The sequence below is a fragment of the Natator depressus genome, chromosome 2 (genome assembly GCF_965152275.1).
Source record: "Natator depressus isolate rNatDep1 chromosome 2, rNatDep2.hap1, whole genome shotgun sequence".
Classification (NCBI taxonomy): domain Eukaryota; kingdom Metazoa; phylum Chordata; order Testudines; family Cheloniidae; genus Natator; species Natator depressus.
In genome coordinates, this window is record NC_134235.1 from 204257464 (window position 1) to 204279507 (window position 22044).

The 22044-nt window shown below is 43.7% G+C and overlaps 1 protein-coding gene across 2 annotated transcripts; it reads right to left on the reverse strand.

Annotated features, from left to right (window-relative positions):
* Positions 1 to 11017: 11017 nt before the first annotated feature.
* CCDC126 (coiled-coil domain containing 126) lies at positions 11018 to 21538 on the reverse strand. Of its 2 annotated transcripts, none has more exons than XM_074943336.1 (4): positions 21489 to 21538; positions 15165 to 15305; positions 14183 to 14578; positions 11018 to 11968 (listed from the first exon to the last, which is right to left on the reverse strand). In XM_074943336.1, exons 3-4 carry the CDS (start codon positions 14418 to 14420, stop codon positions 11784 to 11786), a joined length of 423 nt encoding a protein of 140 aa, XP_074799437.1. In that variant the 5' UTR covers positions 14421 to 14578; positions 15165 to 15305; positions 21489 to 21538; the 3' UTR covers positions 11018 to 11783. The 2 variants fall into 2 exon arrangements, with proteins under 2 accessions (XP_074799437.1, XP_074799438.1); XM_074943337.1 differs by lacking the exon at positions 21489 to 21538 and adding an exon at positions 18030 to 18694.
* Positions 21539 to 22044: the final 506 nt, after the last annotated feature.

The following is a 22044-nucleotide window of genomic DNA, read 5'->3' on the forward strand; positions in this document are numbered from 1 at the left end:
GGGGAGAGAGCAGACTCAACCCCAAGGGCAAAGTGGTGGACAAGGAGGTTGAGTTGGAGGACAAGATCGGACAAGCAACAGTCTCATCTAGTACCATGGCAAGCCAGGACCTCTTCTCGACCAAGGAGGGTTCAAGCCAGTCCCAGCACTCTGTCTCTGATGTGTATGTTGCAGAGAGGAGGTAAGTGATCTTTTTGAATTGATCCTGCTGGGTTCTATGAAATAAAGCTGTCCTTTGCTTTGTTATATGCTAGAAGTGGGTTAAGGGATAGAAATGTACAAGTCTTGTGTTTGCATGGGCTTGTCATTCCCCTGTGCAACTATGCAGTGGGGTGGAATAGTGTGTTAATACACACTGAGATTTCATGGGACTCCTCCAGAGAGATCTCTAGAAAACTTTCCTGAAGGTACTTGCCAATCCTCTGCCAAAGGTTCCTTGGCAGAGCTGCTTCTTTCCTTCCCTATTGTAGGAAACTTTCCTGTGCCAATCGGCAATCACTTGTGCAGGGACCAAAACAGTACATAAGCAAGCTGCATAGGGACTGGGTCTGAAACTGCCTGCATGCAGGAGATGCACCCTTGCATCCTTGGTTACCCTCAGGAGTGAGATATTGGCTTCAATGACCCCGCCTGTGGAAAACGGTGGCAGAATTTACAATTTTGTCCCTAGTTGCTTGCATTAAAAAAATCACCTAGACCCTTTGCCTCATCTTGAGCCCATTCCCGTCCCAGAAAGAGATGTATTTTACTACAATGATTTGATGCAGGTAGTGCACTAACAATCATGCTTCTGCTTGTTGTTTCTTGTGCTTCTGCAGATGTGGCCTTTGTTAACAAGCATGTTACCTCTGGAGACACAAATCCACAGTTTGAGAACTGCAAAACTAAGCATCCCTGATGGTATCTTCCAGACCAGTGGTCTCCAAACTTTTTGGATCGGGCACCCCCAGGGCCAGCTCTAGGGAAGCAAAAAAAAAAAAAAAGAAAGAAGAAGAAGAAGAGCTGCCGCTGGCGTGCTGCCGAAGACGGAGCGGGGAGAGCCGAGCTGCCGCCAGCGTGCCACCAAAGAATCAAAGGTCCAGGAGCGCTGCTGCCGCCATGCCGGCAGTGCTCCTTCAGTGGCGCTCCTCAGGGGCGGAGGAGCCTGTGGCTTGGCTCTGGGAGAGAGAAGGACTATTGCAGTGACGGAGTCCCCCTGAGGACTGAGGCGAGTGGTTTCAGGGGCGGAGGAGTCTGCGGCTCGACCCTGGCAGAGAGGTGGTGACCTGGAGAAGGGCTGGCATACTAGGAGTTCTTCCTAGAAACTGTGGGGAGCTGAGAGCACACAGGCCTGCGAGTCCACAACAACTTGGGAACAGGAAAGTGATGGCCTATCACCATCTCCTTAAGAAGGGCATTGTAAACCTGTGCAAAAAGAGAGGGTTATACATTGGGAAGTTCACCAAAGCACAGTTATTCATGCAGCTGGAGGACGATGACTGCTCTAAGGAGCAGATTCCTGACCCAGATGCAGCTACAGGAGGATCTGGGAGCAGCTGGAGCAATAGCCAGGCATCCCCAAGACTCCTGTCCCCGACCAGATGGGGGTCTTCACGATTGGGTTCCCCATCAGGGGATCGGAGACGGATGGGATTGGAGCTGAGTCCGAAGGAGTGAGAGCATCGTGAGAGACAGCGAGAGCCTGAGAAAGAGCTGCAGGAGCAGCAGCAGCAGCATGAACTAGTGGTGGTGGAGCGGAGAGGCATAGGGGACTTTCCAGGGGTGAGTAGGGATAGACCCTGGGGTGCCAGCTCCGCGGGGAACCTGGATACTAAATTGCTGCCCCTGGTTAAGGAGCAGGGGGATGTGGATGCCCACCTCACTACCTTTAAGCAGGCTGGCGATTTGAACCAGGGGGACCCTGCGGAAAAGCCCTGGTATCTAGCTCCCTTGCTGGGTCCCAAGGCCATAGACTCTGTCAGCCAGATGGGTGGTGTGGTGGACAAGCTTCCACTTCTGGCCCTGGCCTATGTGTCTGCATGAACTCTCCTGGGCTCAGGCCCCTCAGACCCCCAGTGGGAGCGGAAGGTGGTGGTCAATGGGGAGACATTCCTGCGGTGGTGAGATACTGGGACAGAGAGAACTGTTGTCAGGCCCCGGGTGATGCAGCCTCACCAGATGCTGAGGGGCTGTGTGACGTGGGTTAAGGTCCCAGGGATGAAGCTCCTCACACTGCCTATGGCCTGGATCCCTCTGCAGACACAGGAGGGGTCGGGTTGGCTGGTAGTTGGGGTTCTCCAGAATATCGGCTGTGAGTCCTGTTGGGGGATGACTGTGGGTTTTTGGGACAGGACCCAGGCCCTGCTCCTGTAACGGCCGAGGATTTGAATTCGAATCCAGGGAACCAATTGGCTAAGACGGAAGTGGTCAATGAAAATGCAAATGACCTGGCTGGCAGGGGGGAGGAGCTGCTGGGCTCAGGATACCTACCTGCCTGCCTGTAACCAGCTCCCTGGGGCCGAGTGGGATGGAGAGATGCTCCCTGCCCCCCTGCACACCAGAGCAGGGGCTCAAGCTGGCTCTGATGCTGTGACCAAAGCAGCGAGCTCGCTGCCTGCCCTCACTGGGACAGCAAGGGCAGGTCTGCACGTGGTGGGGGCTGAGACCCCAGCTGAGTGGAGGGAGACACAGGCAGGGCAGGTCAGCTGCCAACCAGCTTTGCCTTGTCCAGAGGTGCTGCTGGGAAGTGATCCCATGGCAGGGAGCTACCAGGGTCAGGGCTCAGCGGGGATGTGACCCCAGGTCCAGCCAGCGAGAGGGTACAGGTCCCACTCCCTCCCCCAGCAGCTGAATTCCAGACTGAGCTGCAGAAGGATCCTTCCTTGGAGAAGCTGAGGGAACTTGCTGGCCGCAGCGCTGCAAACCCCCTGGGGGAAGGCTGCAGGGAAAGATTCCTGTGGAAGAAGGGATTCCTGTACTGGGACTGGGCTCTGCAAGGGGAAGTAGAACTGTGGGGGATCAGGAGGCAGCTGGTGGTGCCCCAGAAGTATCGCCGTAGGCTACTGTACCTGGCCCACGTTGTCCCTCTCTCAGGACAGCAGGGGATCCAGCGCCCCAGGCAGCAGCTGCAGCAGAACTTTTACTGGCCCGGAGGCTGTGATGCAGCCCAGCAGTACTCCAGGTCCTGCCACCCCTGCCAGAGGGTGGAGAAGTCCCGGGATAAGAGTGAAGCTCCCTTGAGACCCCTGCCCACAGGATTATTGCCAGCAATTTAAAGAAGTATGGGCTGGATGAATGGACTATATGGTGGATAGAAAGCTGGCTAGATTGTCGGGCTCAATGGGTAGTGGTCAATGGCTCCATGTCTAGTTGGCAGCCGGTATCAAGTGGAGTGCCCCAGGGGTCGGTCCTGGGGCCGGTTTTGTTCAATATCTTCATAAATGATCTGGAGGATGGTGTGGATTGCACCCTCAGCAAGTTTGCAGATGATACTAAACTGGGAGGAGAGGTAGATACACTGGAGGGTAGGGATAGGATACAGAGGGACCTAGACAAATTGGAGGATTGGGCCAAAAGAAATCTGATGAGGTTCAACAAGGACAAGTGCAGAGTCCTGCACTTAGGACAGAAGAATCCCATGCACCACTACAGACTAGGGACCGAATGGCTAGGCAGCAGTTCTGTAGAAAAGGACCTAGGGGTTACAGTGGATGAGAAGCTGGATATGAGTCAGCAGTGTGCCCTTGTTGCCAAGAAGGCCAATGGCATTTTGGGATGTATACGTAGGGGCATTGCCAGCAGATCGAGGGACGTGATCCTTCCCCTCTATTCGACATTGGTGAGGCCTCATCTGGAGTACTGTGTCCAGTTTTGAGCCTCACACTACAAGAAGGTTGTGGAAAAATTGGAAACAGTCCAGCGGAGGGCAACAAAAATGATTAGGGGACTGGAACACATGACTTACGAGGAGAGGCTGAGGGAACTGGGATTGTTTAGTCTGCAGAAGAGAAGAATGAGGGGGAATTTGATAGCTGCTTTCAACTACCTGAAAGGGGGTTCCAAAGAGGATGGATCTAGACTGTTCTCAGTGGTAGCTGATGACAGAAAGAGGAGTAATGGTCTCAAGTTGCAGTAGGGGAGGTTTAGGTTGGATATTAGGAAAAACTTTTTCACTAGGAGGGTGGTGAAACACTGGAATGCGTTACCTAGGGAGGTGGTGGAATCTCCTTCCTTAGAAGTTTTTAAGGTCAGGCTTGACAAAGCCCTGGCTGGGATGATTTAGTTGGGGATTGGTCCTGCTTTGAGCAGGGGGTTGGACTAAATGACCTCCTGAGGTCCCTTCCAACCCTGATATTCTATGATTCTTTCCAGAAGGTGGCTATGGACATAGTGGGGCCCCTCAGCAAGGAGACCCGGTTCGGGAAGAAATACATCCTGGTGGTGATGGATTTCGCCACCTGCTACCCAGAGGCGGTGGCGCTGTTCTCCACCGAGGCAGACACTGTGGCAGACGCGCTGCTGACCATCTTCAGCAGAGAGGGGGTCCCCAGTGAGGTCCTTACAAACCAGGGGTCCAGTGTCATGTAAGCCCTGCTCTGGGGCTTGTGGGAGAAATGTGGGTTCTGGCCCACCTGGACTTCTGCATATCACCCTCAGTCCAACGGGCTGGTGGAAAGAGTTTATAGGACCCTGAGGATGATGCTGAGGACTTTTATGAATCAGCATCCGCAGGACTGGGACAAGTACCTGCCCCACCTTCGGTACAGGGAGGTGCCCCGGGAATCCACAGGGTTCTTCCCTTTAGAGCTGCTATATGGGAGGAGAGTGAGGGGACCCCGGACCTGGTAAGGGACGATTGGGAGGAGAAGGGGGAAGATCCTCTGGTGGATGTCTTCCCTGAGATGGGAGCCAATCCTCCCATCAGGTGTCCCCCGTTCAGAGTCACTGGGAAAACAGCCCTGAACCTGGAGAGAGAGGCTTTAGAGGTGATCCAGCCGTTCAACAGCCCATAGGCCTCACCCGTGCAGTTGGTCCCCAAGAAAGACAGGTTGATCCGATTCTTTGGGGACTATCGGAAGCTTCCTGCCATCACTGTGTCTGATGCCTACCCCAGGCCTAGGCCTGGTGAGATTCTATACAAGCTGGGGGGGGGGCTCATTACCTCTCTACTGCAGCTCTCCCCAAAGGCATGCCAAGTTGAAATCTGCCTTGACCACCCCTTTGGGGCTCTCTGAGTTCCTGGTCCTGCCTTTCAACCTCAAGGGGGCATCGGCCACCTCCCAGCACCGGGTGGATTGGTTAGTGACGAGGATGGAGAACTTGGCCCTGGCCTCCATTGATGACATCTGTGTCTTTAGTCAGACTTGGGAGGAACATGTGTCCCAGGTGAAGAGGGTGCTGGGCTGCCGCAAGGAGGCAGGACTGATGGTAAAAGCTGAAAAGTGTAAGGTGGGGATGGCAGAGAAGTCGTACCTGGGCCACAAGGTGGGGAGCGGCCGCCCAAGCCCAGAGCTGGCCAAGGTGGAGATGATCAGAGATTGGCCTGTTCCCCAGACCAAGAAACTGGTCCAGGCCTTTATCGGGATGGTGGGGTACTACCGGAGGTTTGTACCCCTCTTGAGCTCCCTAGCTGCCCCCATCACTGTGCTATGTAAGAAGGGTAAGCCAGACGAGGTGGTCTGGACCGAGCAGTGCTAGAGGGCTCTCTGGGCACTGAAGGAGGCTCTAATCCAGGGCCCGGTAAATCTGGTAAACCCAGACTTTGCCAAGCACTTTACAGTATTCTTTACAGTATTCACCGATGCCTCAGACGCAGGGCTGGTGCGGTGCTGATGCAAGCCGATGCTAAGGTGGGGAGAGACCCCATCAGGTACCTGAGCAAGAAGCGGCTGCCCCGGGAGCGGAACTATGCTGCCATAGGGAAGAAATGCCTGGCCAAGCTGCAGCCATATCTATTTGGGTGGCCCTTTACTGTGTATACTGACCACTCTGCCCCGACATGGCTGCATCAAATGAAAGGGGCTGATGCCGAGCTGCTGGTGACAGAGACACCTGGTCAGAGGGTGGCCAAGGTCAAGATGGGGCCTCTTAACAGGAGAGCCTGAATCACAGCCCTCCAGACTGGAGCGCTGGGAGAAGACCTGATCCCAGTTTGAACCCCAGGGGTTTTGGGGTGGCAAAAGGGCACAGGCTGCATAAACCTTCCCACATGTGGCCGGCAAGTGCCATCAAGCACACCCGACCTACAGGAGGGAGTGAAACTGGAAGGGTCTGGTGTAACTCCCACCAAGGAGTGGGAAAGATGCTGGGACATCCCTGCCAGTGTGGACTTGCTGTGGGAAGCGCACGGTGTGAAAAGGGGATGCTGAATGCTCTGAGGTCAGCCCCAGGAAGGCCGAAGTTGTGTAAGCTTCTTGCCCTGAAGACAGTATGCTCACAGAGAGGAGGTGCCCCCAGAGTCCTGACTGGCTTCGTATGGAGTAGTTCCAGAGCATCGCCCGGTGACGCTGTGACATGTGCATTTAGTGCAAGGAACTCCTAGCCCTCAGCGACGATGTATGGGCTTTGTAAGCAGGGTGACTGAGCTGGAGGAGTTAAGGGAGACAGAGAGGTACACAGATGAGACTTTCCAGGACACTGGAATTGTCCCACCCCCGCTCTGACAACCTGTGCTGTTGAGGAGGATAAAAGTCTCAGGGAAGGAGAATATCCAACTGGAGCAGAGGGAAGTGATCCCATAGTTGAGACCCTACTTCCAGATGATGTTGTGGTATCCTGTCACACTGAGGATACCTCTCCAGGGGAGGGAACTCCAGTTGTTAGAAAGAGACAAGTATTAGTTATGGGCGATTTGATCATTAGAAACATAAATAGATGGGTTTGCGATGACCGGGAGAACTGCATGGTGACTTGCCTGCGCTGTGCGAAGGTTGCGGATTTCTCAGGACATCTAGATAGGCTTATTGTAGTGCGGGGGAGGAGCCAGTGGTCATGGTACATGTAGGTGCCAATGACATAGGGAAACATAGGGGAGAGGTCCTGGAAGCCAAATTTAGGCTGCTAGGTAAGAGATTTAAGTCCAGGACCTCATGATAGCATTCTCAGAAATGCTTCCAGTTCCACACTGAGGGCCCAGTTAGACAAGCAGAACTGCAAGGTCTCAATGCGTGGATGAGACAATGGTGTAGGGAGGAGGGGTTTAGATTTATTAGGAACTGAGGAAATTTTTGGAAAGGGGGAGCCTATACAGGAAGGATGGACTCCACCTAAACCAAAATGGAACCAGATTGCTGGCACTTATAATTAAAAAGGTCATAGAGCAGTTTTTAAACTAAGGCCTGGGGGGGAAAGCTGACAGGTGCAGAGGAGCACATGGTTTAGAAATCCCTTAGGGGAGGATCTACAAATTGAGATTCTCTATGTCCTAATAAGAAGGAGAGGATGGAAGATATTAAAATTCAGGTAGAATCTGAGGAGAAACAGTCAAATGAAAAAAAGTCCCATTCAATTACATCATGTAATGGCAGGCAGCTAAACAGTGACAAGTTTTTAAAGTGCTTATATACCAGTGCTAGGAGTCTAAATAATAAGATGGGTGAACTAGAGTGCCTCGTATTAAATGAGGATATTGATATAATAGGCATCACAGAAACTTGGTGGAATGAGGATAATCAATGGGACAGTAATACCAGGGTACAAAATATATCAGAAGGACAGAACAGGTCATGCTGGTGGGGAAGTGGCACTATATGTGAAAGAAAGCAGAGAATCAAATGAAGTAAAAATCTTAAATGAACCACACAGCACCATAGAATCTCTATGGATAGTAATTCCATGCTTGAATAATAAGAATATAACTGTAGGGATATATTACAGACCACGTGACCAGGATGGTGATAGTGACTGAAACGCTCAGGAAGATTAGAGAGGCTATTACAATAAAAAACTCAATAATAATGTGGGATTTCAACTATCCCCATATTGACTGGGTACCTATCACCTTATGAAGGGATGCAGAGATAAAGTTTCTTGGCACTTTAAATGACTGCTTCTTGCCAAAGTCTCAAAAAGTAATAGCAAAAAAATTTTTAAGTACATCAGAAGCAGGAAGCCTGCTAAACAACCAGTGGGGCCACTGAACAATCAAGATGATAAAGGAGCACTCAAGGAGGATAAGGTGATTGCAGAGAAACTAAATGAATTCTTTGCATCAGTCTTCATGACTGAGGATGTGAGGGAGATTCCCGAACCTGAACCATTCTTTTTAGGTGACAAATCTGAGGAACTGTTCCAGATCAAGCTGTCATTAGAGGTGGTTTTGGAACAAACTGATAAACTAAAAACAGTAATAAGTTACCAGGACCAGATGGTATTCACCCAAGAGTTCTGAAATAACTCAAATGTAAAACTGCAGGACTACTAACTGTCATCTGTACCAAATGACTGGAGGATAGCTAATGTGATGCCAATCTTTAAAAAGGGCTCCAGAGGAAACCCCGGCAATTACAGGACACTAAGCCTGACTTCAGTACCGGGCAAGCTGGTTGAAACTATAGTAAAGAACAAAATTGTCAGACACTAGATGAACATAATTTGTTGGGGAATAGTCAACATGGTTTTTGTATAAAGAAATCATGTCTCACCAATCTAATAGAATTCTTTGAGGGGCTCAACAAGCATGTAGACAAAGGGGATCCAGTGGATATAGTATATTTAGATTTTCAGAAAGCCTTTGACAAGGTCCCTCGCCAAAGGCTCTTAAGCAAAGTAAGCAGTCACGGGATAAGAGGGAAGGTTCTCTCATGGATTGGTAACTGGTTAAAAGATAGGAAACAAAGACTAGAAATAAATGGTCAGTTTTCAGAATGGAGTGAGGTAAATAGTAGTGTCCCCAGGGGTTTATACTGGGCCCAGTCCTATTTAACATATTCATAAATGATCTGGAAAAAGGGGTAAATAGTGAGGTGGCAAAATTTGCCGAGGATACAAAACTACTCAAGATAGTTCAGCCCCAGGCAGACTGCGAAGAACTACAAAGGATCTCTCAAAACTGGGTGACTGGGCAACAAAATGGCACATGAAATTCAGTGTTGATAAATGAAAAGTAATGCACATTGGAAAACATAATCCCAACTATACATATAAAATGATGGGGTCTAAATTAGCTGTTACCATTCAAGAAACAGACCTTGGAGTCATTGTGGATAGTTCTCTGAAAACATCCACTCAATGTGCAGCAGCAGTCAAAAAAGGGAACAGAACATTTGGAATCATTAAGGGATAGATAGTAAGACAGAAAATATCACATTGCCTTTATATAAATCCATGGTACGCCCACATCTTGAATACTGCGTACAGACGTGGTTGCCCCATCTCAAAAAAGATATATTGGACTTGGAAAAGGTTCAGAAAAGGGCAACAAAAATTATTAGGGGTATGGAACAGCTGCCGTATTAGGAGAGATTAATAATATTGGGACTTTTCAGGTTGGAATAGAGACGACTAAGGGGGGATATGATAGAGGTCTATAAAATCATGACTGGTGTGGAGAAAGTAAATTAGGAAGTATTATTTACTTCTTTTCATAACACAAGAACTAGGGGCCACCAAATGAAATCAATAGGTAGCAGGTTAAAAACTAACAAAAGGAAGTATTTTTTCCACACAACACAGTCAGAAGCTGGGACTGGGTGACAGGGGAGGTTCACTTGATGATTACCTGTTCTTTTCATTCCCTCTGGGGCACCTGGCATTGGCCACTGTCAGAAGACAGGATACTGGGCTAGATGGACCTTTGGTCTGACCCAGTATGGCCGTTCTTATGTCCTAAGAGATCCATCTGCCTACTTTTGAAACTTTTACCACTCATGTCTAGTAGTCCTTGACAATTTTCTTTTGGACTTCATGCTCCTCAAGAGGAGTAATCAATCACCAGTTTATATATGCATTACTAAATATTACTAAAACTTGCCTGGTGAAATCAACCAATATCCAGAAAAATAGCGTGCCTTCAGATTAGTCAGAGATTTTTCAAATGCATCAACAGGAGTTACGTGTCTAGCTGTCTTCTGTGCCTTTGAAAGCTTCCCCCCCCTCTAAAACTATTGCACAGTCATATTTTCTTCTCTCCCCTCCAACCTAGGCAAAAGTTTTTGAGAAATATTGGGGTTTCAAAACTAAATGAATTATACCCACTCTTCTACTTATTTAGCCTATGAGATAAATAGCAGACTTTAGAATTAGTGATAAACTACAAGATCAATAGTTTAAAGTCTCAAGGTACATAGAGAGTACGTATAGAAAACAGGAAAAGGTGAATCACTTAATTAAAAAACAAAACAAAAAACTTTCACAAATACAATTTTATTTTCTTTCTTCCTGGAAAAAAAAGTTTACACTCAGTATCTCAAACACAAAATAAGAAACAGTTGGACAGTAACTCAAGTTTTATTTATATATTCTACTTTCCTCTAGACCAGTCCAGACTATCATCAGGGAGAAAAGCAGAAAACCGTGAGACCATATGTCATCCAGCATTTCTGGTCTTATTCAGTTTGTTTGTTTTTTAATAAAATATTAAAAAGCTATTACACAGCATATTTCAAGCAAAAATTCCTGAACATAATTCTAAAAAAAAAAACAAAAAAAAAACAAACCCAACCACTCAATATAGTTTTAAAAAACATAGGGCTGAATGGCACTTTCATTTTAGCATTTATGATGCAGAAAGCACATTTTTGAATATAGTGCACCCTCACTACAATTTTCATTTCTGTAAGGCTAACGTGGATATAAGGCAACGTAACCTTAGCTCCCACCTATGTCCCTCATAAAACACCATTAGCACATGCATCTCTTTAGTATATGCCAAGATGCTCTGCTTCCCTTCAACTTAATTAACCTATTCCCTCCTGTTTAAAAAAGTAACTTAAGAAGATGTGCTATATTTGTCACACACTGCAAGATACTAAAATATTAAAAAGAAACAGCAATGAATACAAATATTCACATATCTGAAAATTGACTTCCATCTCTTAAATAACTTATCTGAAGTTACAAAATACACACACAAATATCTTTCTATGAAATAGCTATGTATGATATCAGAGATTGTTTTGCCTTTGATAATTTAACTGACCTATTTCTGGAGCAAAGATATCTGGACAGTGTTGCTACCTAAGATTTTCATTATAATTGATTTTTTTAACATACGATAAATTCTCTCTAGCTATTCTAGCAGGTAGTGCAAATAAAGACATTCTTTGGGTTGCAATTTTTAAAACATCTCAATGTTATCTTAAACATATCACTAGCAAATTAATAAGTAACAAAATACTGTACTATAAATACACATCTTCTAACATTACATTATCCTTAGTTACCTGTTTAAAACCAATCACACAAACAATGATTAAGCTATATAATCAATCTATCCAAAAGATATGTTACATTTTTATTTAAATAAATATATTTTACAAGTGAATATATATTTTTCCATTTTAGTTTAACTTCAAACATTATAAAGTATCACCCACTTGGCATACTACATCAACCAAGTTACCAGAATATCTTTAAATACGATATTGTACAGCACTGCTTTAACAGAACTTTCTGAAAGCAACAAATTAATCCTCTGAGAACCTTATGCACAGAAGTTGGGACTGCATGTACTCAGCACATTCTATAGCAGAACAGTGTACGATATGTTAGTGTCAACTATTGCTTTGCCTAGCCAGAGGTAAAAAGCTTTTCTTGAATCCAATCAAATCGATGATAGATAAAGCAACATAAGGTGATCTTGTATGTTATCTAATATTGCTTGCTGCATTTACACGTTTACTTGTAGTTACTGGCACCAGATTACCACTAGTTCCATTGGTGGTATTTGTTGCTGAGCCATTCACAACAATGTAGTCAACTTTGTTTTCCAGTTTCACCAGACGTTGTAAGATGTCATCCAGAAGAACAGCAATTGTTCTTTTGAGATCAGCTGAAGAAGACAAAACAAAGAAAGTAGCATTGAATACTGTTCATTTATATTATCAGCAGTGTGTGAGAAATTTGCAGATTTGGACATCTAACTTATGTCTTCAAAGGTTGCTTTTCTTTTTTCCTGGATTTGTTTGGAGAAGATAGAGAAAAGGCAGAATGTGCTTTAATTCTCCTACATATGGATTCTAGCTGTCCATATGTTTGAAAAGTACTATTTCTTATTTTTTGCATACTTGAAGATACTACCACAATAGCAAACTGAGAATTGGTCCATTGAATCATAGAATATAAAGTAACATTAGTCTCCCCTTGTCCTCTCCCCATTTTTTTTTTTAAAAGATAAGTGACTATTTAAGGGTAATATTTTGGACTTTAACCCACAACAGCAGTAGAGGCGAAATAAATTCAACCTGTATAACAGCTTCTGGCACTTGGCAGCATTAGAAAGCACTTATGTTTTTCCACCCTAGATAAGATGGATCTTAATTATTTCCTTCTGTAGTTCCTTTCCAATTATTCTCCAAGTTCAGAACTTGCTGTCTGCCACAGGACAAGGTAAAGCATTATTGTAATACACAATGTAATTCTTAAAGCAGAAAAAAGGAATACAGTTTCTTTCTTATTTTAAAATTCTTGGATGTAAAGATTTAGACTTAAGTTGATCTAAAAAAAAAATTCATAAGGAACCTATCTATATATTGAGAAAAAGAAGCAGGGTGGAAGAGGACAGTTAATCAAGGTGTGGGAAGGAAGAACACCAATAGGCAAGACTACTAAGCAAACAATGCAGTAATCAACATAATTCAACAAAAAATTCACTTTGCTGTACGTATTCTTTCAGAATTAATTAGGTCATTTCCTCACAATTTGAGAGCCATCTGGCCTGACCAAATTCTTTGACACTTAGTTTTGCAAAATTCTTCATTATTTGGATTTTTCTTATTCTCTCAAACCAAACCTTAGATAGTGAGTCTGCATCAGTGAACAAACCAATTAATTTTATTGTTCTAAATAGGTTTCAAATAAACTCCTTTGCACAGAACCAAGGAATATAGATCCAGTTATAGATGTACAACCCCTACCCCCTTTAAGGGTCTTGTCGGGTTAAAGATTGACACCCTAAAATATTGAACCTGACCTAAACACGGAAAGAGAGGTTTACCCTCAACTAGCATTCCTTCTAAGAAGGGGCAGTAAGTATAGTAATGAGTCTCTGTGTGTGTAAAATCCTAATTCTCTTTCTCTGAAAACTAATTCCTGTTTAAGTCTATATTACATGTGTTATCACAGAAGTTTTTGTTTTGCATGACAGAATACAGGCAGGCAATTAGTTTCTTTTATCTAGTTCTCAGAAATTTAAGTCTGAATGAAACACTGGAGAATAGTGTAGGAAATTTAAGTAGATTGTATTTGTCAAATTGCAGGTTAGGACACCTAGACAAATCATAAGACTGGGGTTGCAGAGTTTAAAGTATTATGTTTTTGAAATGAGAAATTTTCAATGTTTACGTTAAACAGATCTCAATAACTAAACCACATACAGATCTCTCTTGCATTCTAGATGAGCATGGGCTATAGACATATAGCGGGTACACAGGTAACAGGGCACAGTGGTGTCAAGTCAGAGGGGAATATGCTGATGCAAACACAATGGAGGCTCAAGATTTGGAGCACTCTACTGCCATCTGTAAAATAAGGGTCAGATTCTGCTAAATACATAATCATTCCCCCATCTCTCCAATTCTACCATCATGATTGCTTCTCATTGTTTGTTAATAGTAGAAGAGAAGAAAATTAAGGGGGGGGGAGATAAAAGCAATAAAAAGGTAGAAATAACACACAAAGTGACAGTGTTTGGGTAGTGAAGTGTTTTAATTTTACATTTAATTCCTACATTATGAATGTAGTCCTTCATGTTACTGTGGAGAAAACCCCCCAGAGCTCTATTTCCAATTGGTGGAGAAACAAGACAAGACAACCTAGTATTGATGCTGACAGTCAAATTACTATAATACATACAACTATGTTTAAAGAACAAGTGTTAAAAGAAGTTATGCCTTAAAATTAAGCCCTATCAATGAGCAAACACACAGTCAGCACATACAAAATTACTTTGAAGAGTTCCATGTACCATTTAAAATAAGAATTAAAAGCTGTACCAAAGGCAGTTTAGAACAAAACGGTTTGTGTAGCCAGGTTTATTTAATCTTACCATATCCTGCCATGGAGGCTCCATTACCACCATTCATTATATTCTTATTTTCTTCTGCCAGTGCTTTCACATATCTTTTACTTAAGTCTAGTATCTGTTCACGCAATTCAGCACTGCTTTGGTGCCTTGGATGCTGAAAAGTATAGCGCAGCAACATCAAGCCCCAAATGAATCCAAACACCAGCAACAAACAACTCAGTTTCTGGGACATGTTTTTTCTTGAAAATGTTAAAAACATTTCTGATGAAGGCAACAGATGAGTCTTGATTTCACGAAAAATAATTCAATTTGAAGTTGTCATGGTATTTACATATTCGTCAAAAGCAAGATCTTCACAAAGTAACAAATCTTCTGGATGGACCATCTTAAACACATTTTCTCCATGTCAATTGATTCCTAAATTTGAAGTATTACAAGATTAGTCAAAATGCTCATTCACCAGGAAAAAGAACAAAAAACAGTTTTCAAGTTATTAGATACTCTAGAAATTCTTTGTGGATTCATATCTGTGCAGAAACATACCTGTCCACCTCACCTACTTCTACAGCTTTGTCTTTTAGCTTTTCTGCATCAAGTCAAAGCTTCAATGCCACCATCATTGCTTCAGTTTTAAATTACTGTAATTGTAATTAACTTTTTAAAGTGTATTTGCGTTCAATCTTATAGAAACCTGTAAAAAACTCTTCCCTTTAGAAACTATTCAGTTTGTAAGCAATATTTTTTGGGTTGTTTATAATGCCATATTTTCACAAAAAAAGTCATTGCAAATTCATCTGCAGCTATTGCTTATTCCCCACTGAAAGTCACAAGGCTATGGTGAAACTTAAACATGAATTTATTTAGACTAAGTTTCTTTGGTAAGGTCCTCATTTGCTTTTGTACAGGATCAAACACACTGTCAGCGTCTTAATAAAACATAATGAAGTTACACCTCCTTATAGCACTTTGGCTAATAATCATCCATTAGTTATATAATCCTTACCGTAGCAACCAATTTTGATGCCACTACAGATTATGACTTCAGGTGGGAAATGATCAGCAGGAACATATCAGTACTTATAAACCAAATATCCGGCTTCTGAGGGTATGGAGTAGTACCGGCCATACATCTTCAAAGAGAGCTCTGCATGTCAAGCAAAGTTTATTCAAATAAAGTTCTGCATATTATGTTAAGACCAACATTTTCAAGGAGGAGCCTCAAGTTGAGCAGTGCCTAATCGTAAGCAACTATGTCTGAAAGCCCAAAATTACTAAAATAACGATTGGAACTGGATACTGTGGCTTAGCATACATACAAACACAAATTTCACATACATAAAGTCACTTCTTCTGTTTGAAAGGCAGGCAAAGATTTCTTCTTTTAAGCAGCTACTTTGCCTTTTAAAATCCTTGTTTACAATCTTACTCAGTATTTGGCCTCTACAGTATCCTGTGGCAATGACTTCTACTGCTTAATAATGTGTGAAAAAAATATTTCCTTCTGTAAGTTTTGCATCTTCCATCTTTTAATTTCATTAAAAGATCCCCTTGTTTTGTGTCATGTCAGGGAGAACAGAAACTCTGGATCTACCTTTGACATATTTTTTATCATATCCCCCCTTATTTGTCTCCTTTCTAAGGTAAACAAACCCAATTTTTTCAGTCTCTCTTTAAATGAGTTTTTCCTCATGCCTCTAATCATGTGTTATCCTTCTCTGGACCTCTTCCAATTCTGCAATATCCCATTTGAGATTAGGTAAACAGTACTGCACATAATATTCTAGGTGAGGCTTCAGCACTGATTTATATAATGGCATTGTATTTTCCATATTCTTCTCTATCCTGTTCCTTTGGCATCCTAATATCTTGGCTTTCTGGACCATAGCTGCACATTAAGTCAAGGTCTTCATTGGGCTGCCCACAGCAATGTCTAGGTACCTTTCTTGAGTTAACAAAGTTAATTTAGAATCCTCTAAAGTGTACAAGTAGTTAAAATTTCTCTTTCCAATGTGTTTACTTCTGACACAGCATACTGACCCAATAGAAGATTTAAAAAAATCACACAGTAGGCAAAGACAGTGCTTTCAGTTCCTCTGGGATTATCCTTGCTAGCTTGACTAGGTGAAGTAGTCAATGTATCTTAGTAAAGCCGTGATCACATTAAAAAGGAGCTAAATATGGGGACCATAGTGGTTTGAGTGACAAAGTATTTTGTTGTTCGTAACACATGCAAGGCTCAGGAATATAATCAAGATAAAGCCTGCCCCTTTCCCCCTACCATCAGGACAAAACAGATTGTTTCAATGACAAAACGTTTGAAAACTTAAATAGATGATTTGGCACTATTTTAGACAAATTAATAACCACATCTTACATTTACAAAGCAGTATTAATCTCAAAGGATCCCAAAGTCCTTCAAAAATATTATGTATGAGAATCACTTCCTTTACACTTGGAAGGAATATAGCAGCTGTTTAACAGTGAACAGCCCTAACGAGAAAGTTTAGAAGAGGAAGTGAAGACTCCTCTTCATATCCAAATGAAAAGATATGGCCTACACCACACTATTAGATTTCACCCACATCTGAACAGGGTTGTCTGTGCTAACTTACACAATGCTGAATACATTTTAACAGTCAGTTTAGACCAGGGCTAATTTTGTTCTGCATCACCAGCTAAGTATTAAACCCCAAGAAGCCCTGATAAATTCTATTGTAAACTCTTTGCTGACTGTCTCCAGTACCCATTAGTCTTCAGATATTGTAGACCAGGCCTATAGCAATTACAGTAGACAACATATAATGACTCAAGTTATAACTTAGACAGGATACAAGGATTAACACCCCTAAATCTTGTGAAAAGTGTTATGGGATTTTTAATACATGTGATCATGACCTCAGTATCTCTCTTCTACTAGAAGTGACATCTTTTGCTGCAGAGTGACCTTCAATACCTTACTGAACCATTTGATCAGAATTAGCTCAGAAGGAATACCACAGCCTCTCACTGAATCACCAACCAGTTAGAAGATAAGACGACTTTTCTTTGAGGAAAGGGAACACAAGGGCCCAACAATAAGAGTGCAGTTTAAATGCACTTATCTACTAAGGTTTTGGGGAATATCCCTGTTTACTAGATTAGAGAACTCAGAAACCATTGCATAATTCCCAGGAGCTGTAAAATAACTGTAAATAAATTATTAACAAATTAGACATGAATACACAATGCAAGAAAGAAGAAGGCACGAGGCCAATGCGCTGTGTACACAGGGGGATCACATCCTGAGGGTCAAAATGGGACAAGAGTAGTGGTAATTTTCCACGTTCTACCTACAAACCAAAACCCACACGCTCATGACAACAAGATGAGATACCACTCCAAGTGGATTGTGCTCATCTTCATATTGTTCCTCTTGTTTCTTCTATACTTTACTCAGAAATGAAGTAGAAACTAGGGCTGTCGATTAAACGCACTTAACTCAAAAAAAAATTAATTGCGATTAATCACACTGTTAATAGAATACCAATTGAAATGTATTAAATATTTTGGATGTTTTTCTACACAGAATTCAAAGTGTACAGTGCTCACTTTATATTATTTTTATTACAAATATTTGCACTGTAAAAATGATAAAAGAAATAGTATTTTTCAATTCACCTCATACAAGTACTGTAGTGCAATCTCTTTATCGTGACAGTATAACTTACAAATGTAGATTTTTTTGTTACATAACTGTACTCAGAAACAAAATGTAAAACTTTAGAGCCTACACGTCCACTCAGTCCTATTTCAGCCAATCACTCAGACAAACAAGTTTGGTTACAATTTGCAGGAGATAACGCTGCCTGCTTCTTGTTTACAATGTCACCTGAAAATGAGAACAGGCATTCTCATGGCACTGTTGTAGCCGGCATTGCAATATATTTACGTGGCAGATGCGCTAAAGATTCATATGTCCCTTCCTGCTTCAACCACCATTCCAGAGGACGTGTCCATGCTGATGACGGGTTCCGCTTGATAACGATCCAAAGCAGAGCAGACCGACGCATGTTCGTTTTCATCATCTGAGTCAGGTGCCACCAGCAGAAGGCTGATTTTATTTTTTGGTGGTTCAGGTTCTGTAGTTTCCACATCTGAGTGTTGCTCTTTTAAGACTTCTGAAAGTATGCTCCACACCTCGTTCCTCTCAGATTTTGGACAGCACTTCAGATTCTAAAACCTTGAGTTGAGTGCTGTAGCTATTTTTAGAAATCTCACATTGGTACCTTCTTTGAGTTTTGTCAAATCTGCTTTGAAAGTGTTATTAAAATAACATGTGCTGGGTCATCATCCGAGACTGCTATAACATGAAATATATGGAAGAATGCAGGTAAAACAGAACAGGAGACATACAGTTCTCCCCCAAGGAGTTCAGTCACAAATTTAATTTACACTTTTTTTTTTAATGAGCATCGTCAATCTGGAAGCATGTCCTGTGGAATGGTGGCCGAAGCATGAAGGGGCATACGAATGTTTAGCATTTCTGGCACATAAATATCTTCCAACACCAGCTACAAAAGTGCCATGCGAATGCCTGTTCTCACTTTCAGGTGACATTGTAAATAAAAAGCAGGCAGCAGGATCTCCCGTATATGTAACCAAACGTGTCTGCCTGAGTGATTGACTGAAGCAGGACTGAGTGGACATGTAGGCTCTAAAGTTTTACATTGTTTTATTTTTTTTAAATGCAGTTATTTTTTTGTACATAATTCTTACATTACATTTGTAAGTTCAACTTTCATGATAAAGAGATTGCACTACAGTACTTGTATTAGGTGAATTGAAAAATACTATTTCTTTTGTTTTTTTACAGTGCAAATATTTGTAATAAAAATAAATATAAAGTGAAAACTGTACACTTTGTATTCTGTCTTGTAATTGAAATCAATATATTTGAAAATGTAGAAAATATCCAAAAATATTTAAATAAATGGTATTTTATTATTCTTTAATAGCACAATTAATCGCAATTCATTTTTTTAATTCCTTGACAGCTCTTGTAGTAACAAAAGTGATATTTAAATCATATTTTAGCTCCAGAGGTAATACTACATTGAGATTAACTGGAACAACTCACCTCTCAGAACTGTGCACTAAAACTGCATCAGTTTACAATCTGTTCACATTCGGAAGGTTGTTGGCAAATATAACACCTAAGGGGCTTATTTTTCAAACTGTAACCTGGATTATGGAGCAAAGATTGGAGCCACCAAGAAAAAGCATCAGGTTACTAAATTGCTGCAAACTAGCCTAAGTAGGCCCCAGGTCATTATCACAGAACAGAGAGAAAATCCTTCTTTATATCACACCTGGAACATTCCATTCCATTCTAGTTATCTGTATCTTTCCAATAATGAGGTACAAAAAAGAAGTTTAAAGTTGGAGTGAATGATTTATAGAGAAAGTTTAATAAAAGGTAAATATATATAGCTTGTTTAAACAGGAGACATGATAATAATCTATAAATATCTGAAAGGTTAAACTCCAAGGAAAGAAAAATGTTATTTAAAGGAGGTATAAGAGATTGTCACTAGAAGTAACTGAATTATATTTTATACGTGAAAGTTTACGTACAATAAAGAGAGACAGATGACAGTGTGGTATAGTAGGCTGTGGAATAGCATACTAAGCAGTAACAGAAGACTCATTGCTTTGATTTTCTGGTAAGTGACATGCTTGGACCCTATGAAAGTTAGATTGGGTCCTTACAGTACAGCAAACACATTAGTTTTTCAGAGTCACAGCAGCCATAGTACAGTTCTTAAAGTTTAGGAATTATATGGGGTAAAATTGTGATTCTATAGCAAATGCAGAAGGAAACACAAAAATACTTTTAAGGAAGCACCAATCTAGCACCCTGAGTAAATTCTAGATTTGGGTAGTAAGAGAAGACTTGACTATTTGATGCATCATTCCCTCAATATATCCCTTGTTCTCCCCAAAACAAACAATAATTCATATAACTTATTGTTATATTTGGACTTAGCCACAGAAGAGTGATAGCACTTCCTTACCTCACAGAAGTGTTGTGAGGATAAATACATTTAAAGATTGTGACATTCTCAGGTTCTATGATAACAAGGGCTCTATATATACCTAAAATTGATAATCCTCAGATCTTGTGACCCCTAAGAGGACAATTTAGGAAAGTATACATTATTAACAGTGCACAACACATAGTAAAACCCCGACTCACTCCAAGACAACTCAGGGTCATTGCAACACAGATGTGCAGTTGTGTGATCCATGCTAGAATAAGGCTGAGTCACGGAAGCTAGCTCCCACAGAACACTGCACAGAGGCACTGGTAAGAGAGGTCAGCAACAACTCCCTTACAAGCACACAGGGAACATTACATTGGTATTAACAACAGGGATTTGAGAGGGTAAAAAGGGATTGCTCCTGCCATCAGAATCCAAGTGCTCATACAGTCCAGCACCAGGAACTGCTGCAACAGGACAAACCAGAGCAAAAGCAAATCATTGCATGTACAGATTGGGTGGGCAGGAGCAGGGAGGGGAGGAAGGAGAAGAGAAAAGAGCATGACCTGGACCAAGGAGACATCTATAAAGAAGAATCAAAATAAGATGCTGATGATAATGAGGTAATAACCTCACTTTGCCCAACAACGGCGACAACCCCCAACACCTAGTATAACAAACTCCATCCCATATGCATTCTCAAACTCACAATTATATCTGTCCCAGTTCACAGAACACACACACAATGACCTAATCCCTATCTCAGACCGACCTGCAATTACCGAAGCCCCTATATCGCATCATATCCCCAGATCCCGGCACAGGGCAGTCCCGCTCTCATCCCTCGATCCCTGTCCCACTCTAGCACTCACAGACACCCCGGGGGAACGGGGCCGGCCCTGCTACGCCCCATCCCTGCCCCCTTTCAAACACCCCCCCACCCCGGGAACCGGACCGGCCCTGCCAAGCCCCATCCCTGCCCCCTCTCAAACCCCCTCCCCCCGGGAACGGGGCCGGCCCTGCTACGCCCCATCTCTGCCCCCTCTCAAACACCCCCCGCCCCGGGAACCGGACCGGCCCTGCCACGCCCCATCCCTGCCCCCTCTCAAACACCCCCCGCCCCGGGGCCGGCCCTGCTACTCCCTCTCAAACCCCCTCCCCGGGGAACGGGGCCGGCCCTGCTACGCCCCATCTCAAACACCCCCCTGGGGAAGGGGCAGGCCTTGTCCCCCCGGGGCACGGGGCCGCCCCTACCAACAACGGCTCGGACTCCCGCGGCGGCGGCGGCGCTCTCGCCCCTTCCCTACCTGGCTGACAGGCACAACACCAGCTCCCCGCCCGGCTTCCGCTCATCCCCCAGCCCCGCCCCCCGAGCCCTTCCGCCTGACGCATGCCGGGAACGGATTCCGCAGCCTTCGCCGAGCCAAGCGCAGGCGCGGCGCCGCTTCTCCTCTTCGCGCGCCCCAGAGAAGGGGGCGGGCCGCGGGCTAAAGTCCCCATGTCTTGCTGAGGGCGCGCGGGCGCGGGTTCCCGGGCCGCTGCTGTCATCGCCTAGTGCTAAGTCCTTGCCGCAGCACGGGAGCCGCCGCCGCAGCGCTTGCTGGGGTCTCCTTGCGCTTCGGCCATCTGTGGGTGGGTGTGTGCACGGGCCTTTGTTCTGTGCCGCTCAGGAGGTGCCGGGCGGAGGGCCCGGCTCGGACGGGTGTCTAGGTAGCAGCCTCGCGCAGCGCGGGGTCTTAGCTTTCATATTGAAAACAACGTGTCTGACCTTCAGCGGCGCGTCGAGCACTTTCCCACTGGTTCCTGAGCGGGGGTTAACCTGAAACATTGGCTCAGCGAGAGTTAAACTCCCCCATGCCCTAT